Genomic DNA, 23,997 nt, shown 5'->3' with positions numbered 1-23,997 from the left:
TTTCGGGAAATCTACTCTTGTGAAATCCTGAACTTTCCCCGGGCGTTTTGCCCAAATCCAGCTGTTTTTTCTCTCTGCCTCCCCAAAACCTGCCTCCCTTCCTCCAAAATCCAAGAGGGTCCAGGGGGAAGCCCACCGGACCAACACCTCAATAAAATGTTATTCTTCCACCCAGAGGTCCAAATTCCACATGTTTTACTGCCCCCCCCTCCATGTCTCGCATGCACTCTCGGCTCTGGTAACGGCGTCTCTCTCCCCCGTCCACGTCTGTCTCACACACAGTCTCCCGACACGCACAGTCTCTCTACGCCCAGCCAGTCTGAGCCATGGAGCTGAGACGGTGAGTTTCCTTTTCATGTTATTTTATATAGCGCTCACAGAGTCTGTGGCCCCGTATGACGAGTCGGACCGGCGTGGGGGGCTCTTGTCTTTAAAGCTGCCGTCCCACTCTAATGGGTTAAGCAAGCAAACCTCGGTGGATCTGTCATTTCGGTCTTTCCTTTAAAGGGTTAACCACAAAAAAACCTAAACCTAAAATATTTTTTAAAACTTTTCTGTATGTTTTTTTTGTCAGCAGCATTTTTTTTGGGGTGATAATTAAGTTGTCTTGAAGCGAAAGAAGATAAGAGAATGATTTCTTTTTTTTGCCGCGTGGGTTTTCGGGCCGTTTCTCTCTCATTCGGGGTTTACAAGACGAATGCACAAATTATACAAAATGACACAAAATTGGTTACAGTTAAAATTCGTACAAATCAAAATAATGTTTCTATTCCTGAATTTAGGTACAAAAATGCCTGCATTAGATGAGTACGGGCATACTAATAATAATTATAATAATAATAATAATATTAATAATAAAAATAATAGTAGTAATAATAATATTAATAATAAAATAATAATATTAAAAATAATAGTAATAATAATAGTACTAATAAAAATAATAATATTAAAAATAATAATAGTAATAATAAAAATAATAATAGTAATTATATTAAAAATAATAGTAGTAATAATAATATTAATAATAAAATAATAATATTAAAAATAATAGTAATAATAATAGTACTAATAAAAATAATAATATTAAAAATAATAATAGTAATAATAAAAATAATAATAGTAATAATATTAATAATAATAGTAATAATAATAATATTAAAATACTATTATTTATACATGGTGGAATAGAACGTATAGGCTGGTTAAAGTGCAGGGAAAAGTGACAGATCCGCTTACAGTATATTTACATTTGTTTTAATGCAAATACATTATGCATACGGTATTAATCTTTATATAGCGCCATCATATACTGCAGCGCCGTACAATGGGTAAACAGGGGATAACAGGTAAAAGTGCCAATATATGAGATGGAACGGCCATATATTAATATATTAATGAACTACAACTCCCATGATGCCTGCTTGGTCTTGACCTGGCTGATGATGGGAACTGCGTAACGTCACATGATCTCTTTCCCAAATTAATCAGAAATGGAAAAATGGAAAATACTCTGATAACTTGGCTCCTCCGTCTCTTTCCTCAGTGCTTGGCTGTTCCTCACCCTTTTGGGGTGCACCCACGCCGAATCCCCCGCTATGTATGGGGCAATCTCTTCCCCCAATTACCCGCAGGGCTATCCCAACCAAGTGCAGGAATCCTGGGAGATCTCCGTACCCAAGGGGTTTGGAATTACTCTGAACTTCATTCATCTGGATATCGAGCCATCCGAGAACTGCGAGTATGACTCCGTGCAGGTAACACCCAGCCGGTATCTAATAGCCATAGAGGGGCATCAGGGGAGGAAAGAGGGGCATCAGGTGAGGAAAGATGAGCATCAGCGGAGGAAAGAGGGCCACCAGGGGAGGAAAGAGGGGCATCAGTGGAGGAAAGGGGACCACCAGGGGAGGAAAGAGGGCCACAGGGGAGGAAAGAGGGGCATCAGTGGAGGAAAGAGGACCACCAGGGGAGGAAAGAGGGCCACAGTGAAGTGTATGATATGGGGGTAGCACACAGTGTATGGTGAGGGGTCTCTGCATATGGTGAGGGTACGAATGTCTGGGGGAGAGTTCGGGGGGAGTCTCACGCTCCTTCTCTCTGGTAGGTGATGATCGGGGAGGAGGTCGGACTGACCCTGTGTGGACGTAGATTTGATGGCTTCTCAGGAGAGCCTCTGCCGGAGCAGCTCTTCCCGTCCAACACCCTGAGAATCCGGTTCACGTCAGATTTCTCCAACGAGGAGAGATACACCGGGTTTTCAGTGATCTACACAGCTGTGGGTACGTCTGATCTGCCTGCGTAATGACTTAGCGGTCCACTCCGGCCCTACGATCGCGTTAAATGGATATTGGAGGCCATGTTGAATGCACTCAACGCGTTTTACTGCATGTAAAGCCACACCGGCGTGTACACAACACATGTACATCGTCCTTCCCACATCACCGCACGGAAGTCTCCCTCTCGTATCTCTCTCTATAACACGGCGAGAGCTGGGAGGACAGCAAGTGGGTCGGGGTTCCCTCTCATTGTATCCATCGTCACGTCTCGTTTCCTCTGCCGGTCTCGCTGACCCCGTCTCTCTCTCCCCCTCTCAGATCTGGATGAGTGTAAGGAGCCGCTGGGGGCAGAATGTTCACATTTCTGCCACAATTACATCGGAGGTTATTTCTGCTCCTGCCAACCCGGGTATTTCCTTCACCTGGACAACCACACCTGCGGGGGTAACTATGTAGCCTCTCGTCTCGCGTGACTTTGGGTCAGACTCATGGGCATTCAACGCTTACAGGAGACATGAGCCATAGACCATCTTCTGTAGGAAGAATCAAGGACCCTGCAAGCTGAAGGTGGTTAGGGTGGGTAGATAAGTGTAGCAGCCTCCCAGCAGAAGTGGTAGAGGGTAATACAGTGAGGGTATTTAAACATGCATGGGATAGACATACGGCTCCTGAATCTAAGACGAGACCAACGACTGATTAAGGTTTGAGTCTTTATAGCAGGAGAAACGGGCAGACTAGACGGGGGCCGAATGGGGCCGATTCTATTGTTCTATATCTTCTCCTAACACGCTCTGTATATATATATATATAATGTCTCCCACAGTGCATTGCAGTGAAAACCTGTTCACAGACCTGAGGGGTCAGATCAGCAGCCCAGGATTTCCCCAAAGCTATCCGGAAAATTCTTTGTGTGAATACAAAGTGCGCCTGGTTCCTGGGTACCAAGTCCTCCTCGCCTTCCAACCCAAAGATTTCGACGTGGAAGAGGATCCTAGCGGGAGCTGCTTATATGACAGCCTCATTGTATGTATCCGCTGGGATTTATTCGCATGGTCTCTATATTCCCGCAGGTCCCGTACAGATCCATCCCAGGCTCGCTGCGATAAAGTGAAGCGGGCAGAGCGACCGATAATGAATAGAGAGAGAGAGGAGACACACGGAGAACCCTGTAACTAAGAAATGGGGGCTCTTGGTGGCAGGTGGTGGAGAGTTCGGAGGGGTAGGAGGTGAATCTGCCCAAATTGTCTTTGAATGGACAAATTATTAAGGGGTTTCCAACTTTAAATTTGGTCTTTCTTCCAAATGTTATTCTTACAAGAATCAGATTCCGTTATCCAGAAATTCCGCTGTTTTCTTGTTGAAACTAGTTGTAGTTTTCCCCCCGTAATATAATACTACTAAACACCCCGACTTCTTATCATACTGCCTGTGGGAAACAACAGAATGGCTCAGTCTTAATCACCCAGTCAGACTCTCTGACTAATGAAAGTATATGGAGGAACGGACTTTATTAGAATTGCCATAGAGCATCAGCTCAGTATGGTGTTTTAGCCAAAGTCACCTAAAATATCACATGACTGACAACAATGGCCGCCTCCAGGTCTGCAGATAAAGGGGTTATATTACTGTATACAGCACAGGGGGGTTAAATTACTGTATACAGCGCTGGGGGGTTATATTACTGTATACAGCGCTGGGGGGTTATATTACTGTATACAGCGCTGGGGGGTTATATTACTGTATACAGCGCTGGGGGTTATATTACTGTATACAGCGCTGGGGGTTATATTACTGTATACAGTGCTGGGGGTTATATTACTGTATACAGCGCTGGGGGTTATATTACTGTATACAGTGCTGGGGTAATATTATTGTATACAGCGCTGGGGGTAATATTATTGTATACAGCGCTGGGGGTAATATTACTGTATACAGCGCTGGGGGGTATATTACTGTATACAGCACTGGGGGGTTATATTACTGTATACAGTGCTGGGGGTTATATTACTGTATACAGTGCTGGGGGTAATATTATTGTATACAGCGCTGGGGGTAATATTATTGTATACAGCGCTGGGGGTAATATTATTGTATACAGCGCTGGGGGGTAATATTACTGTATACAGTGCTGGGGTTATATTACTGTATACAGTGCTGGGGGTTATATTACTGTATACAGCGCTGGGGGGTTATATTACTGTATACAGCGCTGGGGGGTATATTACTGTATACAGCGCTGGGGGGTATATTACTGTATACAGTGCTGGGGGGTTATATTACTGTATACAGCGCTGGGGGGATTATTACTGTATACAGCGCTGGGGGTAATATTATTGTATACAGCGCTGGGGGGTAATATTACTGTATACAGTGCTGGGGTTATATTACTGTATACAGTGCTGGGGGTAATATTACTGTATACAGTGCTGGGGTTATATTACTGTATACAGTGCTGGGGGTAATATTATTGTATACAGTGCTGGGGTATGTGTGTATATGTTGTTATTTTGTTGATTACTTCAGATACAAGCTGCTGGGAAGACTTTTGGTCCATATTGCGGTAAAACAGCTCCTCCACGTATTGAATCTGGAAGCAATGAGGTGGATATCATATTCCAGACTGACAGCGGCGGGGACAATAAAGGCTGGACGTTGGAATACTCAGAGGCTGGTGAGGCAGACCCCCACCCGTTATATACCAAGACCCCCTAGCTATAGCCTAACCTCACATAGATCCCAATCTAGAAGAAATTGGGGGTGCACAAGAGGTAAATGCGCCAATATGTGAGATAAATGTATAATTAAACCAATAATATTTAAGGACATACAATGACATTTAATAGTTTGGGGTCACTCAGAAATGTCCTTGTTTTTGAAAGAAAAGCCAATTTTGTTCATTAAAATAACATGAAATGGATAAGAAATCCAGCGCAGACGGGGTTAATGTTGTAAATACTATTGTAGCTGGAAACGGCTGATTTTTAATGGAATCTCTTCATAGGCGTACAGAGGCCCTTTATCACTCCCATCACTCCTGTGTTCCAATGGCCCTTTATCACTCCCATCACTCCTGTGTACCAATGGCCCTTTATCACTCCCATCACTCCTGTGTTCCAATGGCCCTTTATCACTCCCATCACTCCTGTGTTCCAATGGCCCTTTGTCACTCCCATCACTCCTGTGTTCCAATGGCACGTTGTGTTCGCCGATCCAAGTTTAAGTTTAAAAGGCTAATTGATTGTTAGAAAACCCTTTTGCAAATTATGTTTTACAGCCGGAAATGTACTTGTTTTCCATAAAAACAGCTGAGTCACCCCAAACTTTTGAACAGTAGTATATGTATAGACCGACAGGAGGAGTGAAGCTGGGAAAGATGAGACAGAGGTAGGTGGGGGGAGGGCAGTTAATCTGATAGTTTGAAGATACGCCTTAGCGGGGTATACGCACCATAACCATAATATAAACACCAATTAAATCCTCAAACCCTTTGTCTTCCTGTAAGCCATTCCATGCGATCACCATCACCTTTTTGAACACTCGCTTCTTGACCCGCAAAAGGTCAAATATGTGTTTAAGGACAGCGTGACTGTGACCTGCGAAGAAGGATATGAGCTCGCTACCATGCCGGTGAGTGGATTATGTCGTATAAGACATTATGATCAGGATATGTGTGAATACATTAGGAAAAGAAGTCCCTGGCCCAAAGAGCTTACAGTCCAAGTAGCAGTAGGGAGTGGAGGGAGAGGAAGACTAGACCAATGAAGGACTAGGTTTTTGGAGTTAGAGGTGGCATCTGTTGGGTAAAAGATCACGCTAGAAGAGATCTAGTCATGCAGGATCTGGGTATCAAGACCTTGACCTTTCGCGGGCAAACCCAAGATACAGCCCCCAATAACAGAGCGATCAAAAGCAAAAGCACTTGCCAGTCCTCCTCTGTTATAGGCTAAAGCAATGACCAGCCACGCGTGTGTTAACATGTCAATGTGCCGAGCTTCCTCTTGGTAAATATGTCACCAAAATGTATCTTTGTCCATCTTAGGCAAACCAACAATCGTTCCAATCTACTTGTCAAGGGGACGGGACGTGGTCTCGCTTAGACCTTAAATGCCAACGTAAGCCATTCAGCTGAAAAATTTCCGGGCGCCTGTCAGGTCCAAACTTGTTCACTTTTCTTTCTTACTATAAGTCTTCCCAACTGCCTAAATCACTGGAACGGCCACAATCCTCGTTCCTTCGCTGGATTCGTGGTTCTTTTGTTTGTCGGCGGTCTCTTGGCTTCTGTTTAGTCTCTGGTGGCTTCATTTAAAGTCTCTCTTTCTGCAGCTGTGGATTGCGGGCCGCCTAGCGGCATTGATAACGGGCACGTGGCCTTCTCCCAGACCACGTACGGGGCGCAAGCCACATACAGCTGTGTCTCGGAATACTACCAGCTAATCCTGCCGGGGTCCGCAGACGGTAAGCGTCCCACCAGATCCTTAGGATGGAGACGAAACATAAGGCACGGTTGTGGTACGAGCTGATCCTTTCTCTCTTTTGCCCGCAGACACGTTGCGCTGCTCCTCAGATGGACTCTGGGTTAGTAAGGATGGAGGGCAGGACCTCCCGAAATGCACAGCAGGTACAGAAACTGAGCACCCCATCCCAAAACCCAGGGGTAGGCAGTAGAACAGGAGGCATGCCCTGCCTGACGTCATATACCCCAGGGGTAGAAATACTTAAAGCCCGACAGAAGCCCTCTCTGTCCAGTGCCTTTACTTATCCACTTTTTCCTCCCCAGTTTGTGGTGTGTACAACCCTTCCCAGACAGTCGACGGGAAGATATTCAAAGGCAAACCGGCCAACCTTGGACAGTTTCCGTGGATGGTGGCCTTCCTCGAGCCGAAACGTGGCGCCGGAGCTCTCATATCCGACCGATGGATCCTGACTGCGGCTCATGTCGTGCAGGGGGTTGAAGAACCCGTGATGTATGCGGGTATCATTGATCTCCGTGGGCGCAAACATCAGAAGCCCCTAATCGCTAAGAGAGTCATTTTGCATCCTCAGTATCTACAAGATAACCCCGATACCAAGAAAGACTTTAACAATGACATAGCCCTGGTCCAGCTGTGCAATAAAGTTGAGCTGGGGGTCAATGTCGCCCCCATATGCGTAGCTGGAAGTGATGAAGGAATGTTCCCAACCGTAGGTAAAATTGGGTATGTTGCAGGCTGGGGGAAGACTGAAAGCAGAGAAAGGTCGCCACTCCTTCTCTATACCAAGGTGCCCCTAAGCCAAGCAGAAAAATGTCAAGAACTAGCAGTGGAGCAAAAGTTCAGCTTCACCCCAAACATGCTGTGCGCCGGAGACAACACCGGACATGACAGCTGTTCCGGCGACAGTGGAGGACCACTCATGTTCCTTGACACCAAGAATGACAGAAGGATGTACACGGCAGGCATCATCTCCTGGGGATTAGGCTGTGGACATTATGGTGTCTACACCAAGGTGGAGAATTACTTGGGTTGGATAAAAGAGACAATGGAAAACGCGGAAATGGAAGAGAGTGGGGAGAGATCAGGGTATACGTGTGGATAAGGACAGGGAGGGGGTATGAGAGGAGTTTTGGAGAAGACATCTCGTATACGGGATGGACATCACCATGTGAGAACTGGTGGGGTGTTGAAACTCTTCGCTATGTGTTTTCATACGCTGATTAACATTAAATATATACGCATGGGGTTGTGTGTACGCAGCTTTCTTGGGATCGGTGTCCACATGTCAAAGGTCATCCTGCATTACGTAACGTTATTAAAGAGGAAGTCCCACCAAAATATAACCCCCAGTGCTGTATACAGTAATATAACCCCAGCGCTGTATACAGTAATATAACCCCCAGCGCTGTATACAGTAATATAACCCCAGTGCTGTATACAGTAATATAACCCCCAGCGCTGCATACAGTAATAACCCCCAGCACTGTATACAGTAATAACCCCCAGCACTGTATACAGTAATAACCCCCAGCACTGTATACAGTAATATAACCCCCAGCGCTGTATACAGTAATATAACCCCCAGCGCTGTATACAGTAATATAATCCCCCAGCGCTGTATACAGTAATATAACCCCCCAGCGCTGTATACAGTAATATAACCCCCCAGTGCTGTATACAGTAATATAACCCCCAGCGCTGTATACAGTAATATAACCCCCAGCACTGTATACAGTAATAACCCACAGCGCTGTATGCAGTAATATAACCCCCAGCGCTGTATACAGTAATATAACCCCCAGCGCTGTATACAGTAATATAACCCCCAGCGCTGTATACAGTAATATAACCCCAGTGCTGTATACAGTAATATAACCCCCAGTGCTGTATACAGTAATATAACCCCCAGCGCTGCATACAGTAATAACCCCCAGCACTGTATACAGTAATAACCCCCAGCACTGTATACAGTAATAACCCCCAGCACTGTATACAGTAATATAACCCCCAGCGCTGTATACAGTAATATAACCCCCAGCGCTGTATACAGTAATATAATCCCCCAGCGCTGTATACAGTAATATAACCCCCCAGCGCTGTATACAGTAATATAACCCCCCAGTGCTGTATACAGTAATATAACCCCCAGCGCTGTATACAGTAATATAACCCCCAGCACTGTATACAGTAATAACCCACAGCGCTGTATGCAGTAATATAACCCCCAGCGCTGTATACAGTAATATAACCCCCAGCGCTGTATACAGTAATATAACCCCCAGCGCTGTATACAGTAATATAACCCCAGTGCTGTATACAGTAATATAACCCCCAGCGCTGCATACAGTAATAACCCCCAGCACTGTATACAGTAATAACCCCCAGCACTGTATACAGTAATAACCCCCAGCACTGTATACAGTAATATAACCCCCAGCGCTGTATACAGTAATATAACCCCCAGCGCTGTATACAGTAATATAATCCCCCAGCGCTGTATACAGTAATATAACCCCCCAGCGCTGTATACAGTAATATAACCCCCCAGTGCTGTATACAGTAATATAACCCCCAGCGCTGTATACAGTAATATAACCCCCAGCACTGTATACAGTAATAACCCACAGCGCTGTATGCAGTAATATAACCCCCAGCGCTGTATACAGTAATATAACCCCCAGCGCTGTATACAGTAATATAACTCCCAGCGCTGTATACAGTAATATAACCCCCAGCGCTGTATACAGTAATAACCCCTCAGTGGGGCAGATACTCGGCTTGATATTCAGCTCTAAATAAGTAGATATTTTCTGTTAAAGGATCTTTGATGGTGGAATCGTTATTTCACAACCAGGTTTCCTATTTCAGAATTTTTATTGAGTAGTTGTGATTTATTTGATACACATTGTGTTTTATACATCACACATATTTCATATTTATCATTTTATAATATATATATATTGTTGACCTTCCTATCCTCCTACATTTACCCATTTAGAGTGCTGCCCCACCCCCACCCCCGGGGCTATAGATACTCAGGGAAGTTTTAATAGAATGTTTATCAAAATGTTTAATATTCTGGGAAAAAAGGGGTAGGTTTCCCAGCGCCCACATCAAACCCCAGGGGCTCGTCTGCAGAAAGCCAAATTAGTTGCTTTAGTGTTATTGTTTTCAATGACATCATAAACCAAGACATAATAATGGCAGAGCTGGGGTAGTCTGAGTGGTTTTTGCCCCCCGGAAAGGCTATTGTGATTCTGCCTCTCCGTTGCCATTATTTGCCCGTGTAACCAAGAATCCAGTCGATGTAGTTACTGACTTTGGTGTAGAACCCAAAGCCGTGGCCGCAGCCGATCCCCCACGAGACGATCCCCGCGGCCACCCAGGTGCCCTTTTGGTCCTGCGCCACGTGTGCCCCTCCGCTGTCCCCTTGGCACGAATCCCCACCTTCCGGGTACCCGGCGCAGAACATGTTCTCCGTGAAGACATTGTCGGGATTTTCCTTCTTGTGCTTGTCCAAGTACGCTTGGCACCTGTGCCTTCCCACCATCGGCACAGCCACATAACGTAGGTTGGTGGAGATGGTTTGGTTTTCGGTCTCGCCGTACCCGCTCACGTAGCCCTTCCTGGAGTCCGCGTAGATGAAATCCTTCCCCGGTTCTGGCAGACAGATGGGGGCCACGTTCTGGTTCATGACCACAGGGTAGCGCAGTCGCACCAGAGCAATGTCATTGTCGAAGTTTTTGGGGTTGTAGTCGGGGTGCACGTGGTACCCCTCGACCTCGTGATAACCCAGTTTAATTATTTCGTCCACGTCAACTCCACCCATGTAGACCTTGACGCTGGAAGGGTCGTCCTCAGCAGGAGCGTTCGAATACCTGTCCCTGAGTACATGCGCGGCGGTCAGTACCCAGTGCTCCCCGATGAGTGCCGCCCCGGAGCGGCCATATTTTGTCAGAAGGATCTGCCATGGAAAGTTCCCGATTCTAGCCGGTTTGCCGGAAATGATGCGGCCTCTGGAAACGTTACTGGTCACGGGGTCCCACGGCTGGCCGCACACTGAAAGTAACGGCGTTCCGTTATTCTCGCTCCAGAAATATTATTATATAATATTATTAACGCTGAGTTTGTGAGGTTTGCCCTCTTATACCTATTTACCAAGCACATGTGCCCAGAACCTCTTTCCTCAGGCATAACATTCTGGGGATGTTCCCACTGCTGTACCCCAACACTGACTACTGTACCCCCACACTGACTGCTGTACCCCCTCGGACTGCTGCACCCCCCCCTGACTGCTGTACCCCAACACTGACTGTTGTACCCCCACACTGACTGCTGTACCCCCTCGGACTGCTGCACCCCCCCTGACTGCTGTACCCCAACACTGACTGCTGTACCCCAACACTGACTGCTGTACCCCCACACTGACTGCTGTACCCCCACACCCCTGCTGCACCCCCCCTGACTGCTGTACCCCCACACTGACTGCTGTACCCCTCTGACTGCTGTACCCCCACACTGACTGCTGCACCCCCCCTGACTGCTGTACCCCCTCTGACTGCTGTACCCCCTCTGACTGCTGTACCCCCACTGACTGCTGTACCCCCACTGACTGCTGTACCCCCACACTGACTGCTGTACCCCCTCTGACTGCTGTACCTCCACTTTGACTGCTGTACCCCCCCTGACTGCTGTACCCCACACTCACCTGGGATGCACCGTGGAAGCTGCGCACCCCCATTTTCATCCTTCCACACATGTTGTGCCGAACACGTGAACTTTGCTGAAAGTAGAACAGTCCGTGTTACTAATGTTTCCTGCACCCCTCTGACGGGAAATAACAGGGAAGTTTGAGAGGGATAAGGTAATATATATACACAGTGACATAGTAGGGTGGTAGATAAATGGACCAGCCTCCCAGCAGAACAGGCCATTCAGTTCTCTATTTGCATATAGTTCAATGTTTGTAAAAAATGGCATTTGTATTACTATAGAAAAGAAACGTTACTTCCTTCTTCTATTCAACCATTTTTGCTACTTTGTGGCAAAAGTAATATTAAAAATCCCACCGGGTCGCCATTGTTTTGGGAGTGAGGGCCAATCAGGTTAATCCTTCCTGAAACGCAGTCCTGTGACCCCTGACAGTCTGGTTAAAAAATATACGTTTCTGGTATGAATTTGTAGCCCCTGTTAGAGGATCGGCCTATTACACGTTTATCATTTGCCTCTGTGTGCATAACTCCCACCTGCACAACGGTCCAAAGGTTTGGGGTCACTTAGAAGTTTCCTTGTTTTTGAAAGAAAAGCACATTTTGTTCATTAAAATAACATGAAATGGATCAGAAATCCAGCGCAGACAGGGTTAATGTTGTAAATGACTATTGTAGCTGGAAACTCTTTATAGGGGTACAGAGGCCCTTTATCACTCCCATCACTCCTGTGTCCCAATGGCCCTTTATCACTCCCATCACTCCCGTGTTCCAATGGCCCTTTATCACTCCCATCACTCCTGTGTCCCAATGGCCCTTTATCACTCCCATCACTCCTGTGTTCCAATGGCCCTTTATCACTCCCATCACTCCTGTGTTCCAATGGCCCTTTATCAGAGAGAGAGAGCGCTGTATATACCACTGCCTGTGGCCGTCACCATGCTGTAGAACGGGGCATTGCAGGTATAGGTGATGACTGAAAGGTACGTCAAGCTCCCCGGGGCGGTCAGGTAGGTCAGTTCTCCATTGATGAGAATTTCCGGCTCTTTACATCTCACAACTGAAAGAAATCAGGGAATCTCTGTTACCGTCTCATGTGGGCGGATGGGGTAACACCGGATAGGTGAGGGTATTTATTTATATCGCAGAAGCCCCACACAATAGCTATGAATCTCTCTGCTATGGATAGTAAATGCATATACCCCTTTATCAATAAACGGAGAAGGGATGAAATATCCCAGAATGCTTTCTGTTTGCCCCACCTCGTATATTCCATAGGGGTTTAGACTCTTACTTTCGCAGCGTGGGATAGCTCGATGCCAGGTGCCATCTCTCTGGCAAAGCGATGTGAATCCACGCTGCTCCACGTCACCCTAGAAGAAAAAGAATGATAGCGGGTGATATATGAATGGATATGATTGGATATTGCCATATGGTGCCAGAGAAGACACTCCAAACAGCTGTGTGACACGTTTCGATGACCTATTGCACAGGGAGTAACTTTTTGGGGCTGTATGTTGGTCCACTAAAAGGTATCACAGGATTTGGGAGCGAGAGGACATTTGTTGGACACCGACCAATATATTGTCCCTTTATATTATTAGGTGAGTTTCTCTTTCTGATACGCACCTCCATGAGTTTGTATCCCGTCTGGCAGGTCACCACAATGTAGTCTCGCATCCGATACTCCTTCTGCATGGGGCTAATAATGGTGAATTCATCCCGTGGGACAGGAATCGGGCACTGGATAGCTGCCAAGAACCAAAAACTGAGATAAACATGTGAACGCAGCCGGAGGTGAACTCTGAACACATTGACACAACGAAAGAGCCAGTCGGACAAAATAAAAACGCCTTAGCGAATGATATTTAAAGTCGCGTCCAATAAGAGCGCACTGTAGGCCAGGGTCTACTAACCCTCGGAGGAGTACCAGAGCTTCCATCCTTTGCTGTCTCCAGAGTCATCCGTTTCAAACACGACGTCCACACTGTTACTCCTTGTTTTCAGAGATCCCGGGGATTGACGGCCGCAAAATGTTTTTAGGATCTTCCCGTCTGCAAAGACCTGGCACCGGGGTAAAAAGAAATATAAAAGGATAAGTACAAGAAGAGGAGAACCACGAAGACACAGCGCAATATGGAGACCGACTCTCTGGGACAAGATGGATGGCCATGGGATATGTAAACTAAAATCAGAAGAGAGGTCTGGCCGGTTGACTAAAGAACGTTACCTTCAGAGTGTCATAGGGACAGAGGGCCTTTGGATGGTCATCAATCTCAAAGACGCCCTGGAAGCTGAGGGAGATAAGTAGACCTTTCTCCAGGCGAATACTGTAGTTGCAGTTTAAGTCAGGGGGATACGGCTTGGGGTATCCCGGGCTGAAGATATATCCCGTTTCCTCAGTGAAGACCTCTCGGCTACACTCCGCTGGAACACAGGGAGAAAATGAAATACGATGGATAAGATTAGAAGCTGAGTGATGATGACAAACTGGATTAAGAGGAGTGAGACCATGATCAAGGGATGATGCGAAAGGAAGGGTATGAGTGAGGGGTGGATGGATCTCACCTTTGCACGTCTTCCCGTCACTTTGCAGCTGGTATCCCCGGAAGCAAGAACAGAAATACCCCCCAACGTAATTGTGACAAGTGTGCTGGCACGGTGGGGTCCACGTGACGCTATTGCCCGGGTTTACACACTCATTCCTGTCTGAGGTTGGTTGGAATGGAAGCCGGTCACAAAGGAAAGAATAAAAAATAGAGAATTATCTATAATGATATGACGGGTATACATGAATAAGACTAGACTACAGTCTTCGTTGTCGAACCATATAATGTTCATTTTGGAGATACAATGTGGGAAATGTCCTCTTGTGGTTGGCCAGTAGCTCTGGTCGGTAGAAGATGGCGGACTTGTTAGGTGGTAAGGGTGCCATACCCCGCGTACCCGGAAAGCAGGATGGCTGGTTTTAGGTCATGGGGGCAGAAAGAACAGAAAGTGCCTGGGTATTCTGGAATCCTGGAGGATTACCTAGTACCTTGTAAGGTGGCCTCAGGCCCCGGAGGTCAGGATTTACCTAGAGCCTGGTAGTAGGCTTGGAAACCTTTGTAATGGATGACGGCGCCGTCGTCTTCGTTGGAGAAATCCGATTGAAATTCAACTCTCATCCGATCCCCTTGGGACACAAAATGGCGGTGACCGGGATGGCGTCTCGACGTTACGGAACCACAGAACCGCCCCAACTCCTCATTATCGGCAAAGACCTCAAAACGAAGAATTAAGGGAAACGAGGTGTCATGATATTACACAATACAGTGGCTTTATGATCCAAAATCTGTGGCTTTATGTCGAAAATATTTAACATTTTATCACTTATATTGGCTGAAATAGCACCAAACTACATGCTATTTAAAGGATATTTTTTGTAAAATACATATATAAATATATAATTTAATACTTAGCTAAAACACCAGTGGAAAAGATTTCCTAATAATAATAATATCCCTGTTACAGAAAAAAAATTCTTAAATGATTAAAAACTACCTCTTATTTATTAGCAACTACTTAGACTTGGAAAATAAAGATGTAATAAAATTTAACGGAAATAGAAGAATTAAAAATTTATTGAGAACCTTAAACAATAATCCTAAATTATTCCAATGGACCAAATACTAAGAACAGTACAAATTTACATTTATTTAAATATTTATCAATTACCGAAACACTTGTCAGAAATATTAATGCGGCGGTAAAATTTAACATTTAAATTAATAAAAAATTAGATTAGATAAAAAAGATTTTTATATAAAACTGTATCGACCTTTTTATAGGTTGGTGATACGCTGTGTCCTTTTTTTAACCCCTTAATGACAAAGCCCGTACGTGTACGGGCTGAAAATGCATTGTTTTCCATGGGTTTAGGGACCGCCCATTGTCCTTAAGGGGTTAATGATGTATCTCGCGGCTGGTGGCCAGGTTCTACACATATTACATGGGCTTCTGACACATAGATTATGCGGCTCCATGTCACGCGGTATGATGCGCAATTGTCACACAATTGTGTTTTCCGTACCTTAACAAAATCATAATTACAATTCTCAGAGGGTTCGATGTCAAACACCAAGAAGTTGAGTGAGATACGGTAGCCCTCGGGAACAGCGATGTCCCAGTAGGTTTGGTTGTTGTTGGGGTAGGAGTCGGGGTAATTGGGGGAAGTGATGACCCCATAAAGCGGTGTCTGATTCGGGGAGCAGATCGCTGTTCCGAAGAGCAGGAGCAGCCAGAGATACCTGCAGAAGAGAACCGAGATTGATGAAGGGCCTGGTATGGTTACTCGATGATCTACAGCACTTGACTGCAGTCTTGTGACCCTAATGCAGCGGGGCTTTAAGCTGCCCTACGCCTGACCTAAGCTGCCCCTCCGTCAGCTCCCACCCAAGAGGATGCTCCAGGTAGCCCGAGAGTTACCAGGAGGATGTCGGTGTCGGGTACACACTATGGCGGCTGTGCGGAGCCGGGTACACACTATGGCGGCTGTGCGGAGCTGGCGGTACACACTATGGTGGCTGTGCAGTGCCGGCTACACACTATGGCGGCTGTGCAGTGCCGGGTACACACTATGGCGGCTGTGCGGAGCCGGGTACACACTATGGCGGCTGTGCAGTGCCGGCTACACACTATGGCGGCTGTGCGGTGCCGGGTACACACTATGGCGTCTGTGCGGAGCCGGGTACACACTATGGCGGCTGTGCGGAGCCGGGTACACACTATGGCCGCTGTGCGGTGCCGGGTACACACTGTGGCCGCTGTGAGGTGCCGGGTACACACTATGGCGGCTGTGCAGTGCCGGGTACACACTATGGCGGCTGTGTGGAGCCGGGTACACACTATGGCCGCTGTGCGGTGCTGGGTACACACTATGGCCGCTGTGCGGAGCCGGGTACACACTATGGCCGCTGTGCAGTGCCGGGTACACACTATGGCGGCTGTGCAGTGCCGGGTACACACTATGGCGGCTGTGCGGTGCCGGGTACACACTATGGCGGCTGTGCGGTGCCGGGTACACACTATGGCGGCTGTGCGGTGCCGGGTACACACTATGGCGGCTGTGCGGTGCCGGGTACACACTATGGCGGCTGTGCGGTGCCGGGTACACACTATGGCGGCTGTGCCTGTCCCATCAAGTCAGACAGGGATTACAGAGGTAAGACTATCACTAGAGTAGATGCTTAGGGCCAACTTCCAACTATTTTTGCTTAGGGCCCCTGAATACATAGAGCTGGCCATTTTTTATACAATTTTTAGGTCCCTAAACCCCAAAACCACCCATTCTATAGAGTTTACGACATAAGCATACATGGGAACATCCGGGCTCCGGCTGCCCCGCGCCAGGAGATTATCACAAATAGATCCCGAGCGCCCCTTGGAGAAGAGAATAATAATATAGCGCCCCCACCTATGTATAATTAAACACCACGTGCCTCCCCCAGCTGCTTTGAGTCTATAGGGTTATATATTAAAAAGTGATTCTGATGCAAAGTCTAAAAAAATGGTCTAATCGCCGTAGCAATCAATGGAATGTTCATGGCTATTCCAATCGTTGCTATGGTGATAAGACCACTTTTCAAACTTATGTCACATTTTTATACTGAACCCTGTAAGAAGACGATATCAGATTTCCAGCAGACTTCCTCTAATGGGTTTTACTCACATGCTTCGGCTTCCACCTCTGTGCGATAATAGAATGTGAAAGTACGAGGACTGGAGACGGGGAGGAATAAACGGAGGAGAGGTGGGATTCAGTCAACTGCCCGTCTATCTGCCTGTGCCATGCTGCCCTCTGCTGTCTACATGTGACACGCACCTACTACCACCCAAACATTTCTACTAAATCAAAATAAAAAAGGGGTTTCAAAAATATCCTGTTTTCGTTTTAGTAATTTTAAACCTTTTTTTCATGTTTTTACAGAAAAAAATGTTTTCAGGCAGCTGCATATCAGCCATTTGTGTGAGTTCTGGCTCTGTTATCTGATCCCCAATCTACTAGACAAACACCCCGACTCCTTATCATACTGCCTGTGGGGAACAATAGAATGACTCAGTCTTAATCACCCAGCTGGACACTCTGACTAATGAAAGTCTATGGAGGAACGGACTTCATTAGCATTGCCATAAAGCATCAGCTCAGTGTGGTGTTTGAGACGGGAAAGTCACCCAAAATATCACATGACTGACAGCAACGGCGGCTCCAGGTCTGCAGATAAATTCCCCCCCCACCCCCGCCCCGGCATCCACTATATTAATGACTATTTTATTTATTGGTGTATATTTTGGTTGTCCTCTTTTTCATGTTTTTATATGGCATTCTTCTTTAGCTGCAATTTTATGACCCAAAATATTCTTTTAACTTATTAATGACTTTAACGTGTTAATCCAGCACCTTTTTCAGGTGTTTCCGCGCGGTTTCCTTGCTTGTTATAAGAAATAAAGTCCAGGTATTATTGGCACAGTAAAGATTTTAATTCCTGTGATTTTGTGTCGTAATTCACTGTGAGAACAAAAAAAATGATTCATCTCCCCTATTTGTCCACATTATTTCTTCTATTTCTGCCCTCTGCCAGGGCATTCTACCAACCCCCATTATTGTTCCTATTATTCTATATATTCAATATGCTGCTTCCTATAGATCCATAGGTGCCCTCCCTCTAACACCTCCCATACAACCCTCCCTCTAACACCTGCTATTGCCCTCTCTCCTCCTACTGCCCCACATACCCCTTTCTATTAACCCCATGTGCACCGGCATTTAAGCACCCACTTACATTTCCTGTTATTCTATAATGCTGCTGAATATAAGATCGCCTATAGATCCACTTAACCCCCTTCTGTAACACCATTGATCATATAACCCCTCTCTAAAATCACATAATGAATCCATTCTGCAACCTCCATATAACCCCCTCCTTATGCATGTAATTCCTCCCCGTTACTCCTGGTATTGCTCACTTCCATTATTTAGTTAACTCATCAGTCCTGACATCAATTTTTTGGATCAATCTCCCTTTTACGTCATGTAAATGAATCGTTTTACAGCACGTAGAGCAGTTTGTAAAGTAGTAGTAGTTAGCGGTTCCGCGTCTTGCTTCATGATGCTCAGAGTTATTGATTACGATGAGACGAGGAAAGGCTTTTTGGTTAAGAGAAGTTTCAAGAGTCACAGAAAACGTGCCCGGAGCTGAGCACTAAGGACCGGAGGTTATGATGAGGTTGAGGTCTTCTTCTTATGGCACCTTACGAAAGGTTTGTGTGCTGACCACATCCCTGGCCGTTAGCTCCTGGGGAGAGAATATCAAGAAGAAAGAAAGAAAGGGGTATAAGTTGGATACTTAAAAAGAGAACCGCAACTGGTTGGAGAACGTCGAGAGGAGATGTCGTGTGTGGTCTACTTGGGGTAGAAGAAGGCGTTGGTGGAATGATTGCTCTACAATAGCGCCTACTAGCTGTAGAGACTGATATAGGAGAAGGACCTCTCATGGAGAAAGAGACAATATGGCGATCAAATGAAAAGTAAGAGTATAACCACGGGAAGTCCAGACATAAACCCAAGAGTGTCCAAAACATCAGGACAGGTGACAGGAGACGTAAACCAGGAGGACCATCAAAGGTCAGGCGGCATGAAGATAGGAATAAGAAACCATAGTTACATAACACATAAGGTCCATCAAGCTTAACCCTTCTACCTAACCTTCCAACTCTTGATCCAAAACAAGGCAAAAAAACCCTTAATTAGGCTACTTGGAATTCTGCTATTAGGGGGAAAAAATTGCTTGACTCCAAAAGGCAATGGGATTTCTCCTTGGAGAATAGGGCAGAGGAGAGGTGACCTAGGGGGAATGGGGCCACAGAATACGGTAACTATCGACTGATGGTATATTATTAGTTATTAACTATTTTTCTATACAGCGGCATTATATTCTGCAGCGCTGTACAATGGGTACTTTGGACCCATATGGCCAAACATTGGCCATAACCGTTTAGGAGTGGAGGAACCCAACCGCTAAATACCATGCAATTATAGAATGTACGCATTCTATGATATATTAAAACCCCAATGTTTGGTACTTCATTCTATTACGGTACATATTGAGGATGAAAAATAAAGAAACACGTTCCACCGCCTCCACCATCGAAGGTTCTGCTCGTTTAGGAGAATCGTTAAGTGGCTGTTCATTTAGTAAACCTTAGATTGAGGCCAAAAAGCCAAATCTTGGTTCTGATTTTAGTTATAAATTGTTAAATGAAGCCGTTTCCCACATACAGAGCTTCCTATCATTCAGTCATTTGGGGAAGGCGTGTAGTTGTGATGTGGTTGTGGTTTATGGAGGTCAATGGGGGAGAGGACCTTAACACGAGTAAATCTCTCACCACATGGAGCAAATCGCCCTCCTGCCACTGTTTCCAGCCGCGATTTGGTATCTCTCCCCGCTGAATACAGACTAGCTTGTTACCTTCCCAGAAAACGGTTGTCTGTCGGAAAAAAATATATCTAATAAGAAAACAAGAAGCATTTTGATGATAATGGCAGGGACGTGGAGCAGGATACACTATACGCAGGTGGATCGGTTCTCGGTGCCGCATGCTCCACGTCCCTGAGCGTAGTGTTTACCTTGCAGGTCCGTCCATCGATGACAGCCAGATTCTCTTCAAACTCCTCGCCCAGGGTGAAGTCCATGATGTAGTTGCGGAAGGTGCTGAGCATTCGGATGATCATGTGGTTTCCGTCCACCACGAACTCCTTCTCGGGGCGTAGGAGCAGAACTATCTTCCTCAAAGCCACATTGATATCTGAGGGTTATATCACGGGAAGGCTCACGTTTCGCAACCTCCTTATCCATCAGTCCTGTCCTGCCCCACCGTCCTGTCCGTCAGTCTCACGTACCCAGCATGTCCTCTGTCTTCACCCATTCATTTCAGGGTCCACCAATACGTCACTGTGTCCTGTCCGTCAAACTAAGACACCACGACACCCCAACACCTGATTGGTCCAGTTACGTTGTGTCAACCATCAAATCCCAAGTTTGCTACATTGTCCTTTTTGTAACTACTACGCCAACTCTCGTTCCCCCCACTCTCTCCTCCGTCTGCGTCTCTCTAATTCGGATACATCGACCAGGATCTTACTCAGGGCTTTCAGATAGTTCTCCAGATTTTCTTGAGACACCAAGGTGTAGCGTCCATTCAGATCCGCGTCCATCACGCTGGGACAACTTCTTAAAACTTTTTAATTAAAAAAACCTGCGTCTTACTCACACTCACACTCACATTGAATCTGTTCCTTCTAACTCATTATCTGCACCCCGTCTGTCTCTTTATCCCTTCCACCCGCTCCCTGTGAGTGTCAACCTGTCTCAACTACTGCCCCCCAAAAACTTTAAATTGATTGCCCCCGACCATCTGCTTAAGTCTCCCCCTCTCTGTCTCCTTCTCACTTGTCTCTCCTCACCTACTCTTTTGCTGTCCACTCTTCCCTCTCTCTTTAATGTTCAGAATAATCCTCATTATGTCCTGGTCAATCCCACACTGAAATATAATCTCAGATTATCCTAACAGGGAATAACCGCATTAACCCTCCGCGTTCTACAACCACTATGGGTATGACATAATCAGCAAAACGCCTGTGTGTCATACCAAGACATGCATATAAAAACACACACATATATACACTATATGGACAAAAGTATTGGGACACCTGACCATTACACCAACAGGGACTTTGATGACATCACATCCTAGACACAGAGACATTAATATGAAGTTGGCCCCCCATTGCAGATATAACGACTTCTGCTCCCAAAATTTTGGGGGGTCTTGTGGGAATTTTCGCCCGTTCATCCAGGTGAGGTCAGGCGCTGATGTCGGACGAGACGCCCGGGCTCGCAATCTCCATTGCGGTTCATCCCAAAGGTGTTGAACGGGGTTGAGGTCGGGGCTCCGTGCGACCGGTCAAGTTCTTCCACCCCAAACTCATCCAACCATGGAAACATAGCATTGTCCAGACTGTATCGGTACGCTGAAGGGGAAATACCAAGACATTTTGGACAATGCTTTGCCTCCAACTTTGTGGGGACAGTTTGGGGGAGACCCTTTTCTGTTCCAGCGTGACTGTGACGCTTCTCTGGGTCTCCAGGTCACCATAAAGAAACTCTTGCTCAGGGGTGTGGTGATGCCAGAGGGACCCCCACCCACTTCAGCAGGACCACCCACAAATATCAGAGAGACCCGCCTACGCGGTTCCGAGTAGCTGGGATGTTCCCAGGTATGAGGAGGATCACCATACCCAGGAACCTTATGAATGGCGGCAACTGTGCGGCTTCTGGCTGGATATGCCCGGCCACTTACCTTGCATGTAAAAATGTAACATGTATCTAGACGCCAACCTCACATATGTGATATATGGCAGCTGCTGGCCTTAAAGCGCCAGGCATTGCAGCTGTGATGGGGAGAGTACCAACTGGGATTCTAGATTTCATTAAATCAGAGCAGAATATAAAGGATCCAGTCCTGGACTGCGTGACCCTGAGAAATTTTACTGGATAAAAATCCCGGAGGGTTATATTTCAACCCAAGCGTGTGCATTAGTGTGGATATGGTGTTAAAGCGGAACGCGCTGGACGTCCCTTATGTGTGTTCTCGAGTGACAAAAGAATTTGGGATTATAGATTTATTCCTCTTCTCTGTCTGATCCTAATCCCCCCACAGCCTCTGCCTGCCCCGGGATCCAGTTACTGAGAAACACGCAGGAATTACCTAGAGCCTCATGTAACCTCGCGCAGCTGCCTACAACAGCCACCCCCTTACCTGCGCGCGGCTCCGAAGCCCCTCTTACACCTGTACACAGCACCTGAGACCAACAGCCGTACGGGTGTACCTGTATAAAGCCCCAAAACCTGCCCCGTACCTGCATATAGCAACGGAATCCACCCTATACCTCTGTACTGCCCTATACATGCATATTGCCCTATACATTGCTTTGGTCCTCCACGCGGACCTCCGTAAAGTCTGGTGTCCCCTAAAGTTTGTATTATAAACACGGAGGGTCGTTATTTATTGCTTCAAATATGTACAATCTTTTAAAAGAATTATTTTAAAGTGTTTTTTTGTAAAAAAAAAAAAAAAAAAAAAAAGGGTGTGATTTAGGACAGAACTGGAAAGAAGATCAAGGAAAAAGATTGAACGAAGAGGTGAGCATGCAGAACAAACTAAGTGTAGTAACGCTAAAATGTGTAAAAAAAATAAAATAAGTAACATTACAAATCTTTTTTGGGGGGCAAAATACTGGGGCATTGGGAGGATAAGGTAGGTGTGACATCATCAGAACGAAATGGAATGATGGCAACGTTACTGATCATCGCGGTTGAGGCTGTAGACAGACAGACAGACAGACAGATTTATGTATTATTCCAGCCCGGGGTAGCTGTGTGTGGGAATCCAGAGCTGCTCCGCAGAGATCTCATGGAGATGCAGCGATAAAGGGCCATTGGAACACAGGAGTGATGGGAGTGATAAAGGGCCATTGGAACACAGGAGTGATGGGAGTGATAAAGGGCCATTGGAACACGGGAGTGATGGGAGTGATAAAGGGCCATTGGGACACAGGAGTGATGGGAGTGATAAAGGGGCATTGGGACACAGGAGTGATGGGAGTGATAAAGGGGCATTGGGACACAGGAGTGATGGGAGTGATAAAGAGCCATTGGGACACAGGAGTGATGGGAGTGATAAAGGGCCGTTGGAAAACAGGAGTGATGGGAGTGATAAAGAGCCATTGGAACACAGGAGTGATGGGAGTGATACAGGGCCATTGGAGCACAGGAGCGATGGGAGTGATAAAGGGCCACTGGGACACAGGAGTGATGGGAGTGATAAAGGGCCATTGGGACACAGGAGTGATGGGAGTGATAAAGGGCCATTGGGACACAGGAGTGATGGGAGTGATAAAGGGCCATTGGGACACAGGAGTGATGGGAGTGATAAAGGGTCATTGGGACACAGGAGTGATGGGAGTGATAAAGGGCCATTGGAACACTGGAGTGATGGGAGAGATAAAGGGCCACTGTGTATCATTGTGTATCAGTGTGTGTCACTGTGTTGGTTTGTGTCGTGTATCAGTGTGTGTCATTGTGTTGAAGTGTGTTGTGTATCCGTGTGTGTCACTGTGTATCATTGTGTATCAGTGTGTGTCACTGTGTATCAGTGTGTGTCATTGTGTATCAGTGTGTGTCATTGTGTACCTCACTGACACCTCTGCCGGTGGGCGGGGAGACAGAATGTAATAGGGAGGGGGGGTACAGAGAGGACAAGAAGCAGAAGGTAAGACCCCCCTCCCCTCTCCTGCAGCAGCTCTCTGATTGGCTGAGAGGAGCTGCCAGTCTTCAGCTGATGTCATCCTGCAGTGATAGCAGAATCAGCTTCATCCTAAGGACATTAAACGGACCCTCCCCTGGAGCAGAGCATCACCCACAGCAGAGCATCACCCACAGCAGA

The 23,997-nt window shown here is 46.4% G+C and overlaps 3 protein-coding genes across 3 annotated transcripts; 1 reads left to right on the top strand and 2 right to left on the bottom strand.

Annotated features, from left to right (window-relative positions):
• The first annotated feature begins 305 nt into the window (after positions 1-305).
• Positions 306-7,990, top strand: C1S (complement C1s). The gene is made up of 11 exons (XM_053450224.1): positions 306-340; positions 1,544-1,754; positions 2,102-2,276; positions 2,592-2,717; positions 3,097-3,296; positions 4,797-4,944; positions 5,776-5,900; positions 6,313-6,385; positions 6,597-6,728; positions 6,817-6,891; positions 7,051-7,990. Exons 1-11 carry the CDS (start codon positions 327-329, stop codon positions 7,845-7,847), a joined length of 2,076 nt encoding a protein of 691 aa, XP_053306199.1. The 5' UTR covers positions 306-326; the 3' UTR covers positions 7,848-7,990.
• Positions 7,991-10,004: 2,014 nt separating this feature from the next.
• Positions 10,005-17,184, bottom strand: C1R (complement C1r). The gene is made up of 11 exons (XM_053450223.1): positions 17,165-17,184; positions 15,527-15,743; positions 14,531-14,717; positions 14,023-14,163; positions 13,685-13,881; positions 13,371-13,518; positions 13,084-13,205; positions 12,749-12,827; positions 12,374-12,514; positions 11,454-11,528; positions 10,005-10,804 (listed from the first exon to the last, which is right to left on the bottom strand). Coding segments are annotated over exons 1-11 (2,094 nt in total). The 5' UTR covers positions 17,167-17,184; the 3' UTR covers positions 10,005-10,019.
• Positions 17,185-18,665: 1,481 nt separating this feature from the next.
• On the bottom strand, positions 18,666-20,939 carry RBP5 (retinol binding protein 5). The gene is made up of 4 exons (XM_053450243.1): positions 20,635-20,939; positions 20,120-20,298; positions 19,879-19,980; positions 18,666-18,788 (listed from the first exon to the last, which is right to left on the bottom strand). The coding sequence occupies exons 1-4, from the start codon at positions 20,705-20,707 to the stop codon at positions 18,735-18,737; spliced, it is 408 nt and encodes a 135-aa protein (XP_053306218.1). The 5' UTR covers positions 20,708-20,939; the 3' UTR covers positions 18,666-18,734.
• Between the last annotated feature and the right edge of the window lie 3,058 nt (positions 20,940-23,997).

The sequence above is a fragment of the Spea bombifrons genome, chromosome 11, assembly GCF_027358695.1.
Source record: "Spea bombifrons isolate aSpeBom1 chromosome 11, aSpeBom1.2.pri, whole genome shotgun sequence".
NCBI lineage: Eukaryota > Metazoa > Chordata > Amphibia > Anura > Pelobatidae > Spea > Spea bombifrons.
Note: the sequence above shows the minus strand (reverse complement) of the source record. Positions and strands in the feature narration are given on the sequence as shown.